The 25,205-nt window shown below is 34.8% G+C and overlaps 1 protein-coding gene across 1 annotated transcript in view; it reads left to right on the plus strand.

Moving 5' to 3' along the window:
• sog (chordin short gastrulation) overlaps positions 1-25,205 on the plus strand; it is a 157,463-nt gene that overhangs the window by 83,534 nt on the left and 48,724 nt on the right. The window contains exons 4-8 of the mRNA XM_090412886.1: positions 3,748-3,819; positions 11,480-11,597; positions 13,033-13,132; positions 13,227-13,368; positions 21,318-21,455. Of these exons, the coding sequence (XP_090269012.1) occupies positions 3,748-3,819; positions 11,480-11,597; positions 13,033-13,132; positions 13,227-13,368; positions 21,318-21,455 (570 nt within the window). The remainder of the gene's footprint in view (positions 1-3,747; positions 3,820-11,479; positions 11,598-13,032; positions 13,133-13,226; positions 13,369-21,317; positions 21,456-25,205) is intronic.

The following is a 25,205-nucleotide window of genomic DNA, read 5'->3' on the forward strand; positions in this document are numbered from 1 at the left end:
GAAGTTACTGAAATGCTAAACCGCATTCATGAAAATGAAGTGATATCCAGATTTCGGTTTTTGAACAAACAAAACACTTTTTTTTTCAGAAAGGGAGATGTGAATGGCGAGAAGCGATTTGAATTTCCAAGATCATCGCATAGCGATGAGAATTTCGAAAAGTGAGACGATTATCATGAAGTAATAATAATTTAGCCGTTGAAATGATTTCAAAGGCAACAGACATCAGTATGTCTGTTCTCATAAAATGAATTTGACTGGCAATTGAAATTAAATTAAATATAAAAAAGGATATGACCAAATTCTTTACACAGCTAGCTTGTTCTAAAAACGTAATTTATTTTTAATTTTTATTTTAATGAAGAGCAAAAGGTCAAAGTTTATAATAATAATAAGACTGTTGAATGGAAGCATGTTTGTTGGCCCTTCCCGACTGACTTCTTTCTAACTGAGAAGAGGACAGACCCACTTCGAAGGATAAACATCGCGATTAGCAATAATTTACAGACATTCTTTGTCTCATTACTTTATTTCCAGGCCTCGTAAGAAGCAGGTAAGAAGATACGGAAGTATTTTGATCATATTTTTTTATGCGATTCCACCCACGAAAGGTTATTAGTAAATCTATAGTACATTTGTACCGTGAGTGGGCTAACGGTTTTTTTTTCTTCATTTTCATCAATTTTATATATTTTTGTAATTTTTAATTTATTTTTATATCATCCAGAAACCCTGCTCTAGAGACCAAACATGGAACTTTTACAAGTGACTTCAGGCCTCCAATAAGCAAGACGGAGGTCTCACACCAGACGATGAAATTCATCATCTCCCAGCTAATATGTAGTTAATACAAAGACATCTATTAGTCTAGGAAACTATAAGGAAGGTGTATATACTAAAAAGAGAAACTCAAAACTTTAAGAACACATTCAGCAATCCACAACGGTTGTTGAAGAAACTTTTCACCCCAATCCTTTCTTCAGCAGAAACTCAGTCTCACATGGAAGTAGAAAGATTTTATTTGAGGGAAAGCGTTTTTTCCCTTCCTCCCATAAGATACATAAGCCAATCGACAATCCAATGCCCGACCAATAAAATGTATTGACGCCTCATAAATTAAAACCCCTCGTCACTTATTTAATTAATCCTATTTTCGTATCCCACAGTCGTGTGGGATATTTTTGTAAAAACTCAAAGGCCTAGGATTGAAAGATGAAGTGAAAATAAGAAGGTAAGCCATAATTCATAAATAAAATACACAACAGCTTTCAAAGACGTTTATATTAAATACAGCAAGCGCGTCAAAATAGGAGTACTGTTTGTTTTGCGGCCCATGGCAGTTAGTTATATCAATAAAATTAAATGCGCTTCTTATGCTAGACCAAATTTGTCACATAACCGCGTATCCGGCCGGCGTCAACGTTTTTTTTTTTTAAATATATATATATATATATATATATATATATATTATGACATTTCTGTTTATATATTTATTCAATAAGTATCCATATCATTTTGTAAATGCATTCGTATATACCTAATAAACATAACACAACTGAACTTTTAGTAAGGATTCCAAATATCAAATTTTATGCATTTCTTTCTGTGCTTCAAGATATGAAAAGAAGCAGCAGACCGGCCAAAAGATATCCTATTGCCTTCGCCTGTGATCGATTAACTTCAGCTTACTTGAAAAGCTCTAGAAAAGTTCTCACGTCTGTGATGGGACACTAACGCAGGACTCTTCCAACTAATCGACGAGTAGTGAATGAATACGTCTTGAAATTAAACCCTCAATAAATGTTTTAAGTGCAGGTATTATTTGTGTTTTTAACATGCAATGAATTGCATGAGGAAGAAAATGCTCTTTCCTTCAGCTAGGCATAATCAAAAGTGCAATCACTTAAAAATACGAGATACCGAGTGGATGGAGACCTGCACGAGATACATAGCATTCTGTGGCTCAGCAGCAATCGGTGCTTTAATATGCATCGCCATACGACCTTTAGTGCCCGGCGCTCTTTCGTTCTGTCTAGCCAAAATAAAAACGAACCAGACACTTCTGAAAGATAGACGTGATACATTCTAGAACTTACTATCAGTAGTCTGAGGAATTAGTAAAAATATCGTAATGATTAATCCTTCGATACGCATCTTTATTATATTGCCATGTTTGGTGCCGCTTTGTCTGAGTAGATATCTACCTTCCCGACAAGTAAAACGAATGCTGTTTTACAATGCCAAGCTGTACAACAGCATCTAAAATATCATTGAATACAAACACATTGCAATACGTTTATTTTACAATATAAATGTATTATATATTTGAAGCAAAAATGTTCATTTGATAATATACTGTATGTAGAATAGTGAAATATTATATATTAAAATAAATATTTTACTAAAATTGTGAAACATCGGTTAGTAAATTTTAGAGGAAATTACGATCATTAAGATCACTATCACATATTCAATAATTTATTCTGCTGCTAAAGCATAAAAAATGAGGAAATAATTAAAAATATACTTTTACGTAATGTAATTTATAATTCACTGATATAGTTGATTAATGTACGTTAAGAAATCGTTTAATAGCAACGATTATATGTTAAACTATAGTAAATAAGAATAAAGATGTTAAATGGTAATATAGAAAATTTTGAAAGAAAATTAGAGATTGGAACCCCTCTCTCTCTCTCTCTCTCTCTCTCTCACTCACACACACACACACACACACACACACAGGCATCGCAAAACAGAAAATGCTGAAACTTGACTTAGATGAAGTTCCAGATTTAGAAAATCTTCGTTACAGCCTTTATCCGATTCGCTGCAATTTATCTGGTTTGGTGTTATACTAAATAGCATATAACACCGTAAAAAATTATGTTTATGTAATTAGTAGTTGCATTATCTTTTATCAAAAAGTTTTTATTATCCCAAAGTTTTTTAAGGGGATTCCTTCCTAGCAACTAAATTTATAATTCTATTTATTGTGTTATGCAGTAAATTGAGGAGGGGGGGGGGTAACAGTAAAGTTTTACGACCAGTTTTTGAAGGCGCAATTTCTGCAATCATCATAAAATTTTGCATTTTATTTTTGCTTCTGAAAACAACAAAATGGAGGACAGATCGCTCCTCACCAGCTTGACAATAGTGTAAGAGAAGGAATATCGTTGCTCCTTCCTGTCGTCAAAACTTGAAAGGTTCAATAGTGTGCCAACCTTTACTTTAGTACAGACAATGTATGAAGCCACTAACAGTTTACAACTGTTCTGAAAGCTCTAAGTAAGAACTGTACAGTGCTTTAATTTTTTTATGGAAAACCTTTTACTGTAAGAATAAATTACAGACCGCTTTATTAGGAAAAAGGTCATCATTACCAAATTTAACCGTGTTTTAGAAATTATAGACAAACCCACAAATATGAACTTTAAAGTGAACTCATATTTATATTTTATATATATTTGTTAATTTCTTTATATCATGCTACTTTAATAACTCAGCTTTTTTTTATTTATATTATCATATTATTAAATATGTTTTGTCTCTAGAGTAGGTGAATCAGATTATATAACCTCTCACTCAAGCCACTAAATATACGATAGGTTTCTAAAATTTCATATGTATATCAATCTGAATAAATTCAAATATAATTAAACTGATATTGCTATTGTTGCCATAATAACAATAACAACAATAGCATTCAACGTGGGTAATGTATATTTTAAATATGTTCATTAACAGATTATGCCGACCTGGAGGAAGATATTGCGACCAGAAAGCTGGAAAGCGAAGATGACGATAAATTACTTAAAGGTACAGTGCATATTTAAATATCTTTCTTAATAAAACAACCTTTGATTGTTCCTCGACCGTTTTTTCCCTATTAAGAATCTGTTTATATATATATATCATACTGCGTTGCTTTTACACTGCTATTTCATACAACACTCATAGGCTATGAAAGAACAGAGTTTATTCAGTAATTCAGCAATCAACGTTTAAAATAATATATACTATTATGGTCTTCAAATTATCCTTTCGCAAATTTGTAAGTTTCGTGAAATGTGTAAACCTGAGAAGGATAATTTGAACGTGAGTGAATGTGCCAATATTTGAACTGAGCTAATCAATCTAATAACCACGTGATATTTGCCTTCCTTCAAGGATACATTTAGACCCTTATTCTTTGCATTCATTCATATTGCTAATTAATATCATTGATTAACATTAGCTCTACGCCTTGGGTTCAAATAAGGAGCTTATTTGAACCTGATTCTAGTTGTCTGAAATTACATCCGAAGCAACAAAGGCTAAAAGGCCAGAATGTTTTTCTGGTTACGTTGTCTTTTACCGGGAGGTAAAATTCTCTATCGTCGATTGAGACGAACTCACCTTGGAAATGAAATGGTACCCTACACCCAGGGTTTTTTTTCAGCGGGAACGGTCTGGAAAAGTTTACCGGAACGCGTTCCGGACCGTTCGGGCTGAAAAAAAAAAGCCCTGCTTACACCAGACTGTGAACTTATTTATGTTTTGCAACTTAGACCTTTACAATATCTCAGTTAATCAAAGTTGCGTTTCCATCTCATATAATTAGATTTTATAGCCTAGTTATCCGATAGTGTCTCTGGTTCTCAACTGGCTATAAGTTCAAATCCTACTAGATCACAGATTTGTGAAAGTTTTTATGTAGCAGATGAGTTTACCATACGTTAAAAATTACTCTGCTTATTGGAGGCCAGCAGTACCTTGAAAAAGTTTGGTCTCGAAATAAGTTCTGGACTTATCTAGCTCTTAGTACAATACTATGCGCAACAGATTTAAAAAATCTTTTATGGGTAAGATTAGCATAAGCAAATTAATATTCATATCTCGGAAATGACAACTCAAACGATATGTAAGAAGCCAAAATAAAACGCATCATTTCTGTTCGAACGACACACTCTTACGTTACTTAAGAACTCCATTCTTCGTCAAGAAACTTTGTGGTGACGCATCTTTCGAGCCAACCTGTTGAAGCTTTATTCTAAATCTGCTCACTGTATGGGTCGACAATGGCGCATAAGCATTACCTGACGTACTCAGACTTTCACTTCCCTCTAGAGCAGTTTGTAGAGGAGTAGCAGACATGCGAACAGACTATTAACTCCTCTTAATTGTCAAAATCTCTACAACTGAACATTGGTCTGAACTACACAATCATCTTTCATCATTATCATTAGTGCTACTTGTCACATGATAAATAGGATGCAATTCAAGGCCTCAAATACATAAGGAACATTTTAAAGTAGTGAATCTTGAACATTTTCAAGATTCACTGGGAAACGTTAATTTTTCTTCAATCTGAAGAAGTAGAAATTGGAACACTTATAGCAACAATTGAACTTTTAATCCACAAAGGTACATGTTTGTAGGCATGCACTTTAAACTTTCACATAGCCGCTAAACAATTTTAAACTTATAATCACAATAAACATTTTAAACATTTAAATGAATATTGTGAGACCTATGATTATCGGGTAATCCAGTAAATTCTTTCTGACGCATGGGACCAAACATGATTCGTTTGTTTAATTTTTTTTAATTGACAGGTCCTTTAATTAAACTTTTGTAAACACCGTTTATCTGATCAGGATTTTTCAATTTGGTGATCCGCAGCAGGAAAATAAAATAGAAAAGTAGGATAACAATCCGATTTTAAGATTTAACATTTATTCAGCCAAGAGCCTTTGCCGAAACGGTAATATTAAATCTTGTACATACTTGTTAATTACAACATCAGATCCATACGTCTCAAGAGGATAGTATCAAGTACGTTTATACCTCACTCGAAACCTGTGTTAATACGATTGCATCGTTTTAAGTATTTTATATATGAAATAATTGCTGACTGCATTGTGAAGTGAATTAATTGAGCATAAATAAATAATTTGTTTATATTAATTTGCATGAGTTTCGAATTAGCGCAAATCTGTTTAACGTTCCTCTTGGAGATGGGGGAAGGGGAAGGGAATCTAATGACTCTAATCTGGAGCGGTCTGTCAGCTTTTAGGAATTCGGCTGTAATTTTTTATATCCTACAAAACATATTAAGTGCTTTTCAAAACACAAAGTACTTTTGAATTTGATTCTAGTAAACAGCATGTGCATTCCCGAGTTCTGTCTGGGTGAAATCATGGCTGGCGCCTTTGCTGTTTGAGAAATATTTTCACGACAGCCATGTCAAATAGGATTCTGAATGATGTGGCTGAAGGTGTTACCATGTTATTTGGTGAAACCTTCCAGAACGTTTCAAACTCTCTGAAAGAAATGTCGCTTTTTGCTATAGCGGAAGTAATAACTGCCCATATGCTGTTGAACGACCTTCGTGCCTATACACACACTGTGTCAACATTCTGTGATTCTTCGAGAGCTGTTGGACTTCAAACGGAATTTCATGTTTTCATTCCGCTGGTGAGAAGCGCAAGAATGTGCCTAAGCTAATAAAGGCGCACCTATGATGGATTTTTCGAAGTTCGCAATATGCATGTTTACCATTTAAAATGTCTGCTTCGATTCTCTTTATTGAAAATATGAAAACACAAACGATTCAAAGCTATTAAAAGCGATTTTAAATCGATATAAAAAAAAGTCTTCGTAATCAAAACTATAAAAAAGTTCAAAGTTCAAGACCTACAATAAAAGTTCACTTGATGGTAAGATGTCTGAAGGATTATTCTTAAGCGCATTGAAAAAAACTAAGGTCCTGAGTTTTGATTATGATAGTCAAAACTCAGGATTATAGACGAAATGTCTGTAATCCTGAGTTAAGTATAGACGAAATGTCTGCATAAAATGCTCCAAGTGTCTGAATTTTTTTTCTGAAAAACATGAAAAAAAAAAGTATTAAAGAACATTATTTTACTATACCAATATGATATTGATATGCTACTCTTCCAAATTCCAACGTTTGTGTGTGCGTGTGTGTGTGGTGTGTGATTTTTTTCATAAATCCGAGTGGTATCCCAAAGGTTACCTATCCTCTTCTTTATATATAACCATGAACTAAGAACTTACAGATCGTAATACAATATCATCCATCCATCCATTTGATCATGTTTGTTGAATAAACTCTGATCATCTGAAAATACTGATCATTCTGTACTAAGAATTTCACCTGAATAATAACAATAACTGCAACCTGCTAGTGAACAATCTTACCTCTAAATGGTGTTTTTAGAAGCTTCCTACCAGTGAACTTATCAGCAATGTTCTCAATATTACTCCTGTTCTTTACGTTTCATATCGCACCATCGTCCAGATTAAGACCTATTGTGACACTATACTTCCTTCCACCACAACAAACAGTTGGAATATTAGGTGTAGGAATAAAATAAATTTGAAGCCTGTTAGAAACAGAAATAAATCGATTGCAGAAGAGTATTTTTTTCTATGCAGTTAGTTATGCAAAGTAAACTTAATAAAGTTACTAACAGTCGTTTTGATATTCTTATAAAATTAATAAAGAAAGTATTTAGATTGTAAAACGCATAATTAGTTACATGCTGTTACACTAATGACCGTGATATCATTTCTGTGTATTTCGCGAAAAAATACACAGAAGAGTGTATTTTTTTAAAAATACATTAAATTCGTCATTAAAAACGTATTAAATACGTCATTAAAAATAAATAAAGCATATTATTAATGACGACTGCAAGAAAATATAATATAAATTGCTATAACTGCACCATGTTGTAATAAGAAGTTAATAAAATAGATTCCATAAATATATTCAGAAACAATAGTAACAGTAGCAGCAGAAGCGGTATCATTTTATCACTTTTCGGCTATTTCGATTTGTACAGTTGTCGGAAAATAAGAACTCCCCAAGAGAATATCCCCTATCCTCACAGCAACTAACGGAATAATAAAAGAAAAGAATCTTAAATAATAACTAATCCACTCACATTAAAAAAAAGGGGGGGGGGAGCAACAGGATCGCTGCTAAAAGGAAGACGTGGACCTACTGAACTACTGAGCTCCAGAACAGAACTAAAAAATTCCATTCAGTAAATGTTCGTTGCCGCTCAATCAGAGTGCAAACCGTCATCGGTGTATTTTTTAAATATATTTTATTTTATTTATTTTTATGTAATATTAGTTACAGAGGAGGATAGCAGTTGTTTGTTTTCCTATTTTTGTTCCAGTTTTAAATGTTTAAAACAGGGATGCCCAACTTAAATGCTGCCACGAGTCAAATCAAGTAATTGGTACACTTACGCGGGTCGCATTTTTTTAAAGCTTGAATTTTAGGGAAAAAATAGTATGCATATAAAGTTCAACAGATATAGCTATTGAAATAGTATTTTAATGTGATACATTACATGTTTTTTTTAAACAACAATAAGTATGTTTAATTTGAATTTCACTCCGATTAAAGAAAAATATTCATTTACATCAACAATACAATATATGGATCTACTGATTTTTTAAGTAATTTAATATTATAAATATTTTTTCTTCTGTTTATTCAATATCAATGATTTAATGCGCCGAGGGACGCATTAAATCATTGAACGCGCTGCAACTGGCCAGCGGGCCGTATGTTGTGCATCCCTGGTATAAAAGTACATTATTTTATTTATCTTCGGATTTGAAAACCAGCGATCATGGATCTCTGTGTTTATACAGACTTTATTTTAATGAGCTGGGATGCATAGTCTTGAATTACGGCAGAGCAACTAAGGCTGAGACTAGGATATTGTGTCTGCTAAATGCGTGGTCTTCTTGCCATCTGCATATTTTACAAGATGAAACAAATCAAGTTTCCGGAAGGGAAGCCTGCATGAGACCATCTAACGCACCTTCAGTCGAAGGAACCTCAATAAACATTGTTGGCGTTCTCGAAGGGATTTGAACACAGGTCTTTCCACCAGAGGGCATATCATTACGACTAAGATACGGAGGCTTTTTAATGAAGTAAGTCAATAATCATAATATTTCTCATGGTTGACGGGCTGTTTATTTGTTTTGCAAGTAGAAAGAGAAAAAAAAAATTAAATCCCCAGAGAGGATTTGTGCAACTACTAGAAATTCAAATGTCCATTCCAGAAAAGAAAGGCAAGTATTTTCTCAACCACTAGACTTTTTTTTTATGGTTTACCTGCAAGTCTTCTTGTTTTTATGCACAGCATTTCAATTTTCCTTCTTCACAGAGAAGGTTTAAAGCAACACACAAGCAATTAACAATCTTCATTAATTATAATATTCTTACAGAATGCAAGATGTTTCTCGGTACAAGAAATGCAGACATATAAATTCTGAACCAACTGCTTTTCAAACCTTGACGTTTGCCAAGGCACTTTAGGACACAACGTTGAAAACCGTGGAGTAGAAAATCAGGTCTAATAGAAAACTAAAAAAAACAGCTAACCCAATGATCACATGTTTGCAAGCTCCAAAAATCACAGATAGTGCCAAAGAACTTTTTATGTAGTGTAACAAATCATAACCTGACTGTTTTCGTGATTTCCTTTTATATTTCTAATCATATGATTCGAACAGAGTTCTTAGAGAGCCGATATTCGACTTACTATTGGGCTATGATCTGAAGTCAACAGTAGCCAGAGAAAAACAATCGCCGTGATCGTCTTCACACATAGGAATATTCATTGGTTCACACGTAAACGCAGAAGTGACATTAACAACTGTGTGTAGGGCAGTATGACTACGATTCTGTGACGCTTATATTGAAAGGAGGGAGGGAACGGGGGGGGAGAGATTCGGGAACGCTTTTGTTGATCCCGTGTTTACACGGGGCTGTCTATGAAGTTAAAAAGAAAAAAAAATGCCTTACAAGACCCGCAGCCGAGGGTGTGTCTGCGTACCTAACTGGCGGTCGGCACGCATAAGAAGGATTAGAAGACAACAGGCTCCCGGGGTTAGGGCTGGCCACGAGCCTCGCCTAGCTGCTGGCATGGTCGTCATGGTTGCCACAAGAACCGGTATATAAAAGACATGTTCAGTGTCGACCCTCTGATGGGGTATCCTCAGGGCAAAAATGCTCCGAGCCGGAGGTAAGTCGACTAGCCGGTGCCGATTGATGTTGGTGGGCCGGGCCCTATTAAAAATAGGGAGCTAAACTGGAGGTGCCCGTTTTCGAGTGTTTTTTTTTTCATAGTTTATTATTATTATTGCTAAGTACTTTTTATGCCGTTCAGATCTCGCGCCTGTGTGAACCATCCAAATATCAGCTGAATCCATATATACTTAGCGCAAGATGCGAAACAGAGATTGAGATAGTAAGATAACCAACTAGAACTGATCCAACTGCTACAAAAATTAGTCTTAGTCTTCCTATCCTTGTGTCCCACGAGACAATCGCTTCAGAAATTACCACAGGAACACATTAAATGATAGCTGGCGCCTTTATTCTTTGAGATACCCTTTGCGAGAGACAGTTCTAATGAGAAGCAGGCCAAGGTTTGTGCAGTACCAATTGCCATCTCCCCCTCCCCCCGCTATTTCTTGCAGCATCCAGTTTCGTCTACATATAACGATACAAACGGGTTTAATGACTCCAACAGTTGTAGGTTGAACAGATTAATAAAACCTGTACACTGTGGAGCTGCTCAGTGAGTTAAAAGCATTTACTACAAGTGTTTTGTAGTTTCACATGAAGAGCATAGCCTATATAAGAATAGTGTGCAAGGCAAAGTTTCTCATTTTGGCATTTCGTCATAATTATATCAATGTGCATACACAAATAAAATTAAATGAATTTAAGACTACCTGGCTGATTCTCTGGTATTTGATGTGGGTGGCTAGGTCAGTGTTATTTTTAAACTGTTTCTGCCTAAAAAGAAAAAAAAACGAAAAGAGAAAAAAACTTGTTCTGCGAGTTCTTTCTTAGGAAAGTCACGAACTGCGATGACGTCATTGATGTAAAAATACCTCTATCAGTCCACCTGTTATGTTTTATGGAGTTTAACAATATTAAATCATGCAAATACTGCATTGCAGAACATTATGAGTTTATTATGTACGCAACACATAATTTGATAGCAGAAGGCTCGGAAATGGAGATGTTTGTTTTTCTTGGCGCCCAATATTGACAACAGACTGCTATTATAAGAGTCTGGAATTCACAGTATATCTCAAAATATGTCTGTCAAAGCCGCTGTGTATACCTCCTCACTCTGACCCTCAAATAATATGCTGTCTGTCTATGCGAATAGCAGCGCTCACAAATAATTAAAGGACGGTAATTTTCGCACACTATCAATGTAAAAGTAAGATACTGCACAATAAACCGAAGTTAAGTGAAAAACTATTTCATAATTTCTGAAACAAACCATAAAACAAATTCCTCAGGGTGGGCAGGACGTTGGTGCCAAAATAATCTTATGTAACAAATAGTGATGTATCTTTATAAGGATTTCAGAGTTTTGCCTGTTTGTTATCATTAATCTATTTAAAACTTATTTTGCAGAATTTTCCGTGCTTTTAACAGGACGTGGATTACAACAAGTAGCACGTATAGAGGGCGCTGCCCGAGGATATCTTACTTATGCAAAGCGTGACCTTCACTACACAGTGCATTACGCCGAGTAAGTTCGTTCAAATATAATTCTTACTTATTTGTTTTTTGCATTTTACTTGATCATATGCATTAAGATTGGCATGTAGTGAATTAGAATAGTGGTCTTGAAAAGTTCCAATTGCGCAGGCCACTTTCAAAGCAAGGGGAAAAAAAAAAAAGACTGGTTTAAATACATCGAACTTTGTATATCAGATATTTGATACAATTAAAATCTTTACGAACAGTTCACTATTTCTGATATTTTTTTCATGACATGCATGTCATATTTATTAACAGGAGGAAATAAAAGCATAAAATAGTATGTGTTTTTTGGTTATCCCTAAAAATACAACAGAGCAAAGAAGTTAACCATTAGGTTAATATAGGTTAGTTGAAATGTTGAAATACTGTTTTTAAATAAGTAAAAGTGTTTAAGTATGCAACAGCAACTGAGTGCAATTTTCGATGCTCAGGAATTCGGGAAAGCAGAGCACACAAACTGCTTGTCAGCAAGTGGATGCTCATTGCCATCTGGCACAGTGCAAACTTGGATTCTGAAAGCCAAGATCTTCATATTTATTGCTTCTATACTGAAACATCTCGTGGATTACTAAATACTACCTGTTTTTCATTTCTTTCTTCAGCAACACCTAGTGGTTCAAAGTAATTCTGTTGACTACAGAAAGTCAACCAGAGGGCCATGCTGGAGGACGAGTGTTAATAAATGAAAGAAACTTTAAAAGTGGTTCCAAGAACGTTATAATGCTATTATAACGTTCATGGCCATAGAATAGTTAGGTTCTCTGTTTCGATACACTACGAATCAAAGAGTCTTCAAACTCCTTGACGCAGGTAGCAGGCCTAAGCTACCTGAGTCAAGACACATATTCTGGATATGCTTTAAGTGGTTTCAACTTGGTCTAATTTTGATAGCTGGAGATAACATAATCATCAAAAAGTAACGTATTTCTGTATACAGAAGTCCTTAAAAATTATTTTTGGATAACAGCAGTTTTTAAACTATATACCTAATTTTGTTATGTAATCTCATTCACGTCAAAACATATAATGATATAGTTTTGAAAGAATATAAAAAAGCACAGTGTAGTGGAGAGATTAAGAGTTAGATAAACCAAAAACTCTACTATAAAGATCAAGAACAACTTTTGGCCACTTCATACTTGCAATAAGCAAGCGGTGGTATCACACCGATTATGAAAATCATCCTAATTTAGTTAAGATCTGAATTTAAATGATCCAATAAGATAGATGATGAAAGGAAATGTGCTTACTCATTTTACTTTAACTCGTGCAAAGGAAAGGAAAATAAAAATATTATTTCAGTCGTCAAAGCGTAAACATACCTGAAAAATTGATGCTGTTCATATAAACATAAAAATTATCCCAACTTAAGTTATTTAAACTTAAAAAGTCTGTTAAGTAAGTTATTTTTTATTACTTAGGATGGAAAGACCCACCAGTATCCGTTTTGTAGATGACGAAGGCAATATCATTGAGGAACATCAAGTTGAGAACGCTCCTCAACACGTCAACGGATCCAAGGTAAGCAACTGTGTCAGTTAACCTTCTCTCAGACCTGCTGCTAATAAGTTATGACAATCAACCTTAACTAATTCTGTCTATCAATTCTTTACAGGTGTGCGGAGTGTGGAAAAGAGTACCGAAGGTATACAGACGGCTACTGCAGAAAGATCGTCTGAATATGCTGTTGACTACAGAAAGTCAACCAGAGGGCCATGCTGGAGGACGAGTGTTAAAAAATGAAAGAATTAACATAGGTTAGTTTTCATATAAGTGTATATAAATGCTGAGTTAGGCTACTTTCCCTGATAATGATTTATGCTTTAAAATGCTTCAATTTCGAATCAAAAAGTGTAAATACATTACCTTGCATGGATTTATTTTTGAAGAATATACAACTCCATCTACTTTGTTTCATAAAATAGTACGAGGAATAATCTAAAATTTTAATAATCTTAAGAATCTAAAAATAGTAAGGACGGTACACATTTTAATAAATAAATTGAAATTATTTTCATCGTCCTGCATGACACGACTACTCTGATTATCATAGACCTGAAGTGGTTCGAAAAACAAATATTCTGTTCTTAGTCTCTGGCGCAGGAAATCCGGTTTCAACTAACCTTTCCACTGCAACCTAGTCCGTCCACGGTACTAAAATGCACTATACAATATAAAATGTGCTATATATATAATGTACTTTTACGTCTGTGGATTGTCGAATCCACAGTCGTAAAAGATAAAATATTATTTTAAATATCATGTTAATTTTTTTCGGGAACTTAGTTGAGTCCTGCTCCTATTGATATTAACATGTAAACATGTAAAGATCACAATTATTGAAGAATTTGGAAATTCACTAGAGGTGTAGTAATGACTCACAATTATCATTGCAAGACATGGATTGGCTTCACGTCCTTCCTATTCAATTGATTTGTCAATTAGTAACTTTTCCATTTCTTAAATCGAAAATATGCTTAAAATGACATAAGCACAAGTTTTGGAGTTGAATATTTTAGAATGTACACCTCTTAATATAGATTTAATTAGAATTAACTGTTATTATGTATATTTGCTTAACAAATACCCATAATTATTTTAAAATAGTCCAGTTATAACCGCTGAAGAGATATATTTTGAAAATTTTATTTTAAACGTCGAAACTCTAGAAAAGCGAATCACCCGTAAAAGAAGAAAAACACAATAAAAATCATGAATAAAGCATTGTCACTTATTAAGTTGCTCTTCGGCAGTTTCTATGTTTGGCAGGGGAAGAGAGAAAACCCGAATATTCAAAAGAAAAAACTTATCTACAAAACGTGTAGGTGACACAACTCATTTTTGTTAAAAAATCTTTACCTTATGTTCTAGCCATGAATCGAACTTGGGGCTCTTCAACCAAGGGGCATATGTCATTCTTTCGACTATGGTACAGAAGCACTCAACTGCATTCCCTTGTTATCCTATAACACATGATGCAATCGAAAAGATCACAATTATTGAAGAATTTAGAAATTCACTAGAAGTGTAGTAATGAAGTCATGAGAAGAATTCCATTTAGCAATGCTGCCTGCCGATATATATATATTTGACATAAGTTGCGCATTACTTGAATCGACCTACTGCCCTTAGTGACAGTGAACAAGTGCGTATTCTATGTGGTTATCGTAAAGGTAAAGATCATTATTTTAGAAAAAAATAAGTTACAATAAATTTTATATGAAGGTGAGAAGGTTTGAAATGAAACCCTTGAAATATTAAAACAAGTGTGTGACTTTTTTAATATTAATCAGTTTTGACTATCACAAAAAAAGTTCAAAGAAATGGAAAATACTACTGATAATGTACGTAAGTGTAGTTCAAGAACGCACATAACTGATTATGTTGGTCCTGATCCTACTTTCTTTATGGGCCCACCAAATAGTTTATTATTATTATTATTATTGTTGTTGTTGTTTGTTGTTGTTAGTCTTGAAACTAACAACAAATCTCTGATTTATCTGAAATATCTCTGATTGACTTAGGGTGGAGTTTGACCCCTTTTGCTCCAAAAGTTAGAAAGGCTAAAACGGCCTCGCCTACTTCCTGTTGGAATAAAAGGCGTAATGGCTTTAATTATTTATTTATTTATTATGTGACACCACCAATAAGTCCAAAGACTCATAAGTGATCTTCACCGCTGAAGATCACTACGCCATACAAGTATGAACTTACCTTAACTACAACTTCCACACAAAAAATAATAAAATAAAATTGAAAAAAAACAAAAAAACATGGCAAGCCAAAAGCTTCTAAGACAAAGTAAAATACATTTATTTTATGCAACCAACTTATTTCTGATTATCTGCATCAACGGACAGTATCACAAACTGATGCAAGTTGATGATTGCAAGATAAAACTATAAAAGCATTCCAGAGAAATTTCTTTGCTCCATTATGAACGAAAGAAATTTCTTTTTCATATTTCTTTTATACTAATTTTCTTCAGTATTGCACATAGTGGAACAAGGAATTTATACAGCTTCTCTACATCTATATAATCAAAAGATTTCTTAAAATGGAAGAACTCTAGCACTTCATTTGTAATTCAAGATCATTTATAATTCAAGATAATATTTATGCGTCATACATATGTCATAAGATGAAATAAGAATTTTTATATCCTTCGTTTGACTATTATGAGTTGAAAGAAAACGACGAAAATAAAACACCAATTTGAGTGGAATAAGTAAATCTGATATAACTGTGTTTATGTAATAATGAAAAAGTCCCTATTTTAGAATAAAACATACTGATATGCATATTCTCTCATCATACGGACCACGCTGCTTATTATAAGGCAAACAAACACTATATTCCCACACTTGACGGTTTCCATTTGTATACTATAAATGGCGCGTGTTGAAGAACGAACTTACGGACCGAACGGCAGCTCATATTATCTGCCGATGGAAATGTGAAGGTATTATGTCGGCAGAGTAAACCCAGAAGACTAACAGAAAAAAAGGTCCTTGGAAAATTTGTAATATCTAGGCAATCCCAGGAAATAATGCTCAAAGGAGTTCAAAGAGTATGCAGTAGTTTAGGCTGTTTAATGTGAAGAAATGCAGTCTCTGTTTCTACCAAAAGGAAGAAACTGAGACTTTATTTTATCCGAATATCTATGGCAATCATCCGGGCCATAACGATATCAATATAAAAAACATTGTAACTAGCCCTTAGAGCTTCGGAAAATCCAAGACATGGAACAAGGAATCATGCTGTATCTTTTCCGACTGGACGGATGAGCCTGGTTACCAAACATCTTGGAGAATGCCTTATGCCTGACTGCATGACCCCAACTGTAAAATTTCTTGGCGAAGGTTTTGGTCATCTAGAGCAGTTTATACTGATATTGCCTTTAGATCGAACGAATGTATCTTAAAAAAGGATAATGCGCTTCAGTTGCTACTGCGATATCAATTGAGGAAAATTATGTGCAAAAACTTGATTTGTCTACACAGAGTTCCAGCTGTTACCGTTGGGGTAGAATGGGGAATTATTAAGTGCTGGGTAGAACAGTGCATTTAACAAAGATACATGGACTGGATGTAATGCTGAAGGACGCATCTAAAATATCCGATTCATATTATCACAGAGTGGCGATCAGTGCCGAATGAGGACCTACGCGCCATGTGTGTGTGTGTGTGTGCGTGCGTGCGTGCGCGCGCATGCAATTCAGGTTTCATTGAAACAGTGCTGTCTCAATTTTTACTTGAACACAGTGTATATCGGGGTCCGATTCGATAAACCCATTGTGTCGATTGATTATACAATTCAAATCTAGTGCTTAATAACGAAGAGAGAAATAAGATTTTTAAAAATTCGAAAATTAGCATTACGTAATTTGAGGAAATGATTCCATAACGGTTGCTAGGGATTATCGCCACCTTATTCCCAAACTTGTTTCCAAATGTCATTTTCTAAACTGAAAAGTATTACGAAAGAACAAAGGTTTGATAGCATTCAAAAGAAAGCGATGTAGCGATGAAGGCAATTACGAAAAAAGTTCATCACAAGTTTTGAATAATGACAGAGTCGTGGATAAAATCTTGTTACCTCATCTCGTTTATAGCCGCTTCGCGTGTAGTTAAGATAGCAATTAGAAATCACTGCCAATAAAAGCAACGAAATTTTATATCTTTACATAGAATTATGTAAGCTGTTTTTCCTGTAACGGAAATTCTTATCAAAAAAACACCCATAAATTTGTTCAACTTTTTTCATGTAGGGTTTCAGTGCCCTCTCCCTCACTAGTTTAGAGCTAAGTTAGTCGATGAGAATAGTAGTTTTTCATAATGTGGGTCATATGAATGAAATCTGTTTGGTTTGCTTTACTTTATTTGTTTTGCTTTTTATTTTGGTTTGGTTTATTTTAGCCAATAAGTTATTAATAAGAATTATTATGTTGAATTGCTAACAAAACAACTTGAATTTTTGTTAACAACTGAATAATGAAGGTTTATGTTAAATCATTTTAAAGCCAGCTTTTGTTTCACAAGACATCAGCTATAGGTTTTAAAAGAACATTTTAAACAAATTATATATACCTATAACACACAAACAGTACTGCTAGTCGAGTTTTTATGAGAATTCCACGCATGAATGCTTGTAAATATACAGTGGGGTAGATTAATAGTTAAATAATCAGACAGCTGTGCTTTAGAGAAGAAACATTAAAGTGGACCTTTTCAAAGCCATTTCAGGCCTTCAACAAGCAAGGTGGTGGTTTCACAATGGACGATGAAATTCATCTCCCTAAAGATATTAACAAACGTTAATGCCACAGTAATATTCAAATCCGTAGCCTATTGGTTGGAAATCCTATCTCATCTGCCAACCAGCTAAATAAAGTTGAAGAAAATACTTATTAACATTTGATTAATAAACTTTGGTTGCAGTGTCAGGGAATTAATGATCAAAAAATATTGTTTCAAAGAACAATGACAGGCGAAATGTAAAGATAAAAGAAAATCAGTTCGATGAACTTCTTTTATTTTCAGTTCGAGTTTTCTTAGAATATACTATTAGTTTTCTTAATTTTCTTACGGATTTCACGATATTAAGAGGCACAAACTATGATAACAATTTAAGATAATCCTCCCCCTCTTGAAAGAAGAAAAGTTGTATTTAAGCAAGTGATAACAGATATTCTGGAAGTTATAATGGTGCAAGCAATCTGTTGATTGCATCGTAATCCACAAACCTTACTAGTTGGTTCGGTGGTTGCAATTACCGCTGAAGCAACTAAGGAAGGCTATGAGGGCAGTGGCTTCGCGTGGCAATGCATGGCTTCTGCGGCCGATTTGCTTATTCTGAGGTCAAGCCCTAGCTTCCTGGAGGAAAAACTGCATTGCAGTAATCTTGGCCCACTGATGAAGGATGTTTATAACCAGTGAAACTGACTGCAATTGGCAGAACCCCGTTTTCCTAAAGAAATTTTCATTTTCATGAGAGAATGTTTGCTGATTTCTGACTCGGACAGTTCTGAATCGGACTGCATACAATAAAAATCGAACCTGTAGTTATGATATGCATTGCACGGAGAGTCTTTAGAGTTGTCTTAAGGAGGACTATTTAAATGAATATACCCTGATGTTCCCTCACTACTTGCCGATTAGCTGCTGTGCGCCGACCTGAGAAAATACATCTAACATACAGGGTGCAGTGTAGTTAGTATAGTGTAGCCTGACATCGCTCTATGCTTACAATTGAGCCCAGAGTATAATTTTAGCTCGAAGCCGTCTGTTCTGTCCCCCGAAACACGCGGATTGTAACGAACATCTCTGTTTGATGCTGACTCACGAGTACTTGAAATAGCACGTGCAAGCCTTCTTCACACTGCCGTAAGATGGTGAGATCCCGGAATGGAAGGCCTTGAGACGTGCTCCGAATTTATTTCTTATCATCCTTTCTAAGAAGTGGTACCCGTACGGTATAGACAGCGCCATCACGTGGAAAACGAAGTAAACATTTACATTTTATACTGTGCACTATTCCAGATAATGATTCAATATGACGTGTTAGGTGATCCAGAGAGTATGAATAGACTGTTCTCGTTGAGAAAGTCCTATTGTCAAGATAATTAAAACTGTTGATTTGTCCTTTAAGATCCGTATTATGAATCTAATTAACCAAGTCGTATCAATTCAACAGCATTTCAAATTACTATTACATATTAAACATCAACATACTGAACAACTTTTACTGCAGACCATTTCATAAGTTTAGCATTTCCTTACCTAATATTAATTGGTTAATTTTTATTAGGAATAACTTTGTATATAATTCATGAACTATTAAAATCTTAACCTTATATGAACTAAATATATACGTTTTGAAATAAGGCTTGAAACTGTAATGTTTCAGAGTTAATTCTCCAATTTACTATCAGCATTCTCTTCAACAACACATAACAGAAATTTGTCGCTAAATTAAATTTCCTGTCGTTGTATTAAATAGTTGCACTAAACATTCGTATCTTACAATTTGGATCTTTCTTGACCATTAAAAATTTTGATTTTATTACTCAAAAACCTTTTTGAGTTACAAAATCATTTTGTAACTCGAAAACTGTGTTTGGAATTACAAAATGGTTTCTATTGCTCAAAGCACTTTTCTTTCTTTCTTTCTTTCTTTTTTCTTCTTTTTTTTGACTTTAAAGAATTAGAAGCCATTTGTCTACTTCTAAAAATGAGCTGTAAGCGGCATATAATATCTGGTAAAGTATGCATGAGTACACTGTGCATCATCAGTTGATCATGAAAAGCACAAAGTATAATCATATGATAAAAAAATATAAAAAAAAACTAGTTATGGACATTGTAATGACAGAAGTAATACAAATAATACTATCAATCTGTGTTTGTGTGATATATATACATGCGTGAAACAATGAAATTAGACATATTGGCGTGTTCGAGCGTGAGCTCTTGCCGATGTCTTTCCGTGACAAGTGGCTAAAATGAATGTATAGTCCCGCAGCAGCTGCTAGTAGTATCGTGTTGTTTACCTCTGAGGGGACGCTGACGTTGTTCCTTACAGAACCGAATGAATACAGTCCGCATGGTGTGTCACGGTTAATGACATTTTTCTTGTTCTTTCTTCTTTCCGCTGTTCAATGAACGAACACTAGTCATGTGATATGATATCCCATTAAAATTGGATGGACCAGTAACCGTCCTAGTAAACGCTGAAGGATAATATCGCATTGAGACGCCTATTTCATTTGGATACCTCTCTCTCTCTCTCTCTCTCTCTCTCTCTCTCTCTCTCTCACACACACACACACACACACACACAGTCTTAAATGCAATCTAAGCTTAAACGCAAGCTTAAGGGAAGTTATTTAGGAAATCTTTGTAACTACGTCAAATAAGCTGAGGTAGTTTGGAAATAAGAAGTAAATATGCGTTGTTGTAAAACTTATTTTCCAATGCTGAAGTTAGCACTGAATAGCTATGTTTGGCAGTTATGCATGATAAAACTAGTTTCATAAATGAAATTGAAATTAAGAAAACATCCCAGTCAAGGAATTGCTACACTTACTTCTGATTCAGCCTTCAGGTGGGGAATAATAACACGAAATGGGGAAATATTTAATACTCCTTTAACTATGTAGTTTTTCACTAATTTCAACTTAATAAGTTGAAAACGAATCACATACCACATTCGAATTAAAAGAAGGAATTAAAGTAATACTAGTAATTAGTATTATTAGTAGCATAACCATTATCAATAATCGGGTTTAAATGTTGGCTTAGTTAGCTGAGTAGATAATGCATCTATTTTCCAACCAACGGGTCGTGAACTCATATCCTACCATGGGCATGACTGTTTGTGAATACCTTTAGGCGATGGATGAATTTCATCATCTCATCTGGTAAGACACCACCATCCTGCTCAAGGAGGCTTGAAATGGCTTAATACAGTTCCATGTCTGGTCTCTAGAGAAGAAGCATTTCCGGATTATCTAACCCTTAACATACCTATGATACTAAATAATAATGTACTACAGGTTTACAATGCCATGTGTAAATATTCTATTAATCAGTCTGTTTGCAGCATAATGATGTACCATCTGTTTGAAAGAAATCACATTAGTACCAAATATTCAAATACTATATGCTTATAAAATGTATTCTTAAACAGTTGTTTATTTTTACAGAAGTGTTCAGCAGTCTTCTATTACCCAACATTGAAGAATCTCCAGCTACAATAGGCGGTGGTGGAATTGCTGTCATATTTCCTGTAGCAAACAGCATTCACGTTATTATTGATTTCAATGGAATATTTTCTCCAAAAGGTAAGAATTCTTAATATTTACGAGATAAGATCCTAAATAAATTCATGCTTATACTTTTTGTATTTCTTTTTCACTAGGTTTTCACGGCAGTGTTGAAAAACGTTCATGTGAACCTGAAAAGTATATCCAGTAATTTTTTTTCTTAAATCGTGATTATCCGATACCAACCCGAGGATAAAGATAAGTCTCAAAATGCCAAATTACTGCATTTTCGAACTTGTGAAGTAAATTCAATCATTGTTCTGCTTAATGTTTCCTCTTCGAAAGAACGTTTATATAAGCGGGTCAAAGTTTTCTGTTGCAATATTCTCCAGTTTTAAGCAGGTCATGATATGCACGACCGTTTTTTTTTAAGTAGGCAAATTTCACTGCAAAAATGATGGAGCAAAAATCACTCACTAAAGGTAAACCACACAGTTACATATAAAATTTCCAGCGTTGCAGCATGACACTGATTGTAATGATGGGCTGTATTCATTTACAGTATTTATATCAAAGTGCTGTTTACATTTGAAGTGATTTTTTTTTAAATATACACATCTAAAAGATTTAAACAAAAAACAGTCCTTATATAACAGAAAGTTCTAGGCTACCGAACTCGACTAAAATTACTGTATACTATCGACTGCTTTACAATCGAGTTCATAATTGATCCATACTGATGTCCTGAAATACCTAGCAAAGAGGCCATGCTTGAACTCTATAGGGCTGCCAAATACCCTGCATATGGTACTAATATTCTACAGGTTTACAACCTTTCGTGGGTGAATTCGCATTAGAAAAAAATTAGTAAATAAAAAATGAAGCAACTTTTATCAAAGAATGAGGGGAAAAAAAGGATATTCACGCAGATCCTGTTCGGTACCTCAATTTCATATGATATATGGGAATATAACATCCATTATAACTAAGCAAAATATAAAGAGCATTTATATTTTGCTTAGTCCAAATTCCGAGTACCCAACAAAAATTGATCTTCCACTCAACAGGTCAACACACAATACAAATGACTATGAAAACACGGTTGCGACTACGTTACTTAATTCCCATTTCGTTTTTTTGGCTTGCCTTTGTTTTAGCCACACCTCCAGCACTTTCAGAATGGTCGGCCATCATCGTTTAGATGATTCTTTGAGATGACAGGCGTTGGATGACTTGAAAACCAGTAATCGCAGGCAAATATAGAACATTGACTTAATGCGTCACGAAGTGTCGTCTCCTCACTACTCGTTTTCAGGAGAAATGAACCATACGAAAAGAGATAGCTAAGGGAAACCGAATACTACATCAACCAGAACAGACTGATCTTGGGTCTAACAGCAGGACAAAATCCTAAGATGCATTGTCATTAATTGTCTGTTGAAGTTCCTGCGGGTACAAGTGGAAATATTTTCATCTGGACTGTGTTTAAGAAGGTACAATTCAAGTGGATTCTACGGAAGGAAGCCATTGTTTTGTATCCGTAACCGTAATCCATGCAGAGTTCGTCGAAACTGGTGCCATGAACATATAACTTGGAGCCCTGACAAATGGGGATACAGTTCTGTTCTATAATGAGTCCAGTTTTGGCCTACAGACATCTGGATGTTGTTTGATTTTGACAGAGCGATGAATGCAGTACGATCCTTCACACCGGAGAAAGGAACAGTTACGGTGGAGGCACTGTTCTCATATGGGGCGGAATAGTGATCAGCCACTTCATGTTTTTGATAGGGATATTTTAACTTCGAACCCTATGTGCGACTTTGTAGCGGTCGGGTTTGCATGACAATGCCATTGACCATAGAGCTCAACTACATGAGTATTTTGAAACTGAAGACTTCAAACTTGAATCTGATTGAACATATGGAGAGATTCTGTTGGGTGTCTTACTTTATGCCGACAGCCACCGCTTCGGTCACTTGGTGAGCTAAAGTCTCCTATGGCTGAAAAATGGGATTTGTTACCACAAAAGTTTATAGAACCCTTATATATTGAGCATGATCTACAGCTGTCAGGCCCGTTTAGAGGGATCATAAACTTCGTATATGTTGTAAACATATTTTCGAGCATATTGTGTCGACTTCTGTAATGTGATCTTGTTTGGTAATTCTTATTCAACCCTATGTAATTTCTCTTATACCTTTTCGATGTTTCTCGCTGTTTTCTCATGCCATTGTTGTTATTTTGTGGTACATTACCATCCTTTTGTCTTGCTTCGTCGCAAACCACAAGTTCGACCACATTTTTTTTTGTTAATTTTGACGAGCAGTGTAGCTAATGTCTGTCTCTATTCAACATCACAGATGCTCAATATGTTCATCATTCGTGGCACGAACCAATTCACAACGGTATTCAAATTCCGCACACTAGCATATCAGACGAGAAACCATGCTGATGTGATGCACTCTTTCATATGAACAATGTCCTGTACGTTTGTGGAGTTCTCTTTCACAAACCTCACAGGAAAAAAATCAAGCGGGATTAGGTCAGGCGATGTCAGTCACTAAGGAACTTTCTATTCATCTAGGGGTTTCATAGAACATCAAGGAAGAAAGTAGCAGACATGAGATCAGTAAATAAACTGTCCATTCTATTTGAATAGGAGGATAGGTTGGAAGTTCTCTTTTTGTGACACCACAAAAAAGTACTGTGTCGGACTACTTCAGAATAGTGCCATTCTCGATTTTTTTTTCTTTCGTGCATATCACTTCGTGCTTATAGTGCCTGACAAACATGTACATAATCGTCATTGTATTACAGTTGATAGTTTTGATTCAGCCATCATAGTATTAGATTTTGTGTTCTTCTGTGTGATCATCATAATTCAATCAGAAACACATGATGTTATATATATATACTCGTATATACTTCCGAAGGGACCACTACTATTTTGTTGTTCCATGTTTTCAGTGCACAGACTGCTTACTTGCACACAATACGGCACTCCTCCTATACTGCCATTACTGCCACACATATACTTGTCATTTACACTGTAGCATTTTTGTTGTTGTTGTTGTTGTTTTATTTCTTTAAGGATATTTCGTTTCTGTAAATTGAGAATCACCCTGAGTTTTATAAACATCTGTAAAGAGCTTTGCCGGCCTGGTTAGCCGAGTGGTTAGCGTATCCGTTCTCCAGCCAAGAAGCTGCAGGTTCGAATCCCGCCTAGGCATGGGTGTTTGTGATCTGTCTTTCACCTTCATACATTCATTCATACAAGTGAATAAACACTCCCAAGATAGACTGGGTCACCATGGAAGAAGTAGATCCAACTCTTCCGTAGTGGGAGAGGCCTTCACCCTGTAGTGGGTAGAAAACCGGCTGAACATCATCATCATAAAGAACTTTATAGAGCTTTTCAATGAAAGTTGATACCAGTTATCCCTGTGGAAAGAGCATTTGCATCCAAAGAGCTGGGCTTCTTTGGATGCAAAGAAAGACCGTTAGAAACTTTTATCTAACGGTCTTTCTAAGACAGAGGAAGTTTTTTTTTACGCCGGTTCCCGAGTTAGTTCATCTTTGGCTCGTATTGAACAAAATGTTGGAAAAGGGATTCCTTCAGAAATTCGTGTATCTGGCTTAACTTGTATTAATATCATAAATATTGATTACTCCTGTTAATAGCTATATTACTGATCATTTTTTCATTTATATAAATTATTTCATTGACTTAAAATTACTTATAATAATTATGAATTTATATTTAGGTAATATTAATAAAGTAAAAATAAAATATAAAACGAAAAGTGATATCTTTACGATGAGACT

This window comes from Typopeltis vanoorti, chromosome 2 (assembly GCF_054136105.1).
Source record: "Typopeltis vanoorti isolate ZY-2024b chromosome 2, IOZ_Tvanoo_1.0, whole genome shotgun sequence".
Classification (NCBI taxonomy): Eukaryota; Metazoa; Arthropoda; class Arachnida; order Uropygi; family Thelyphonidae; genus Typopeltis; species Typopeltis vanoorti.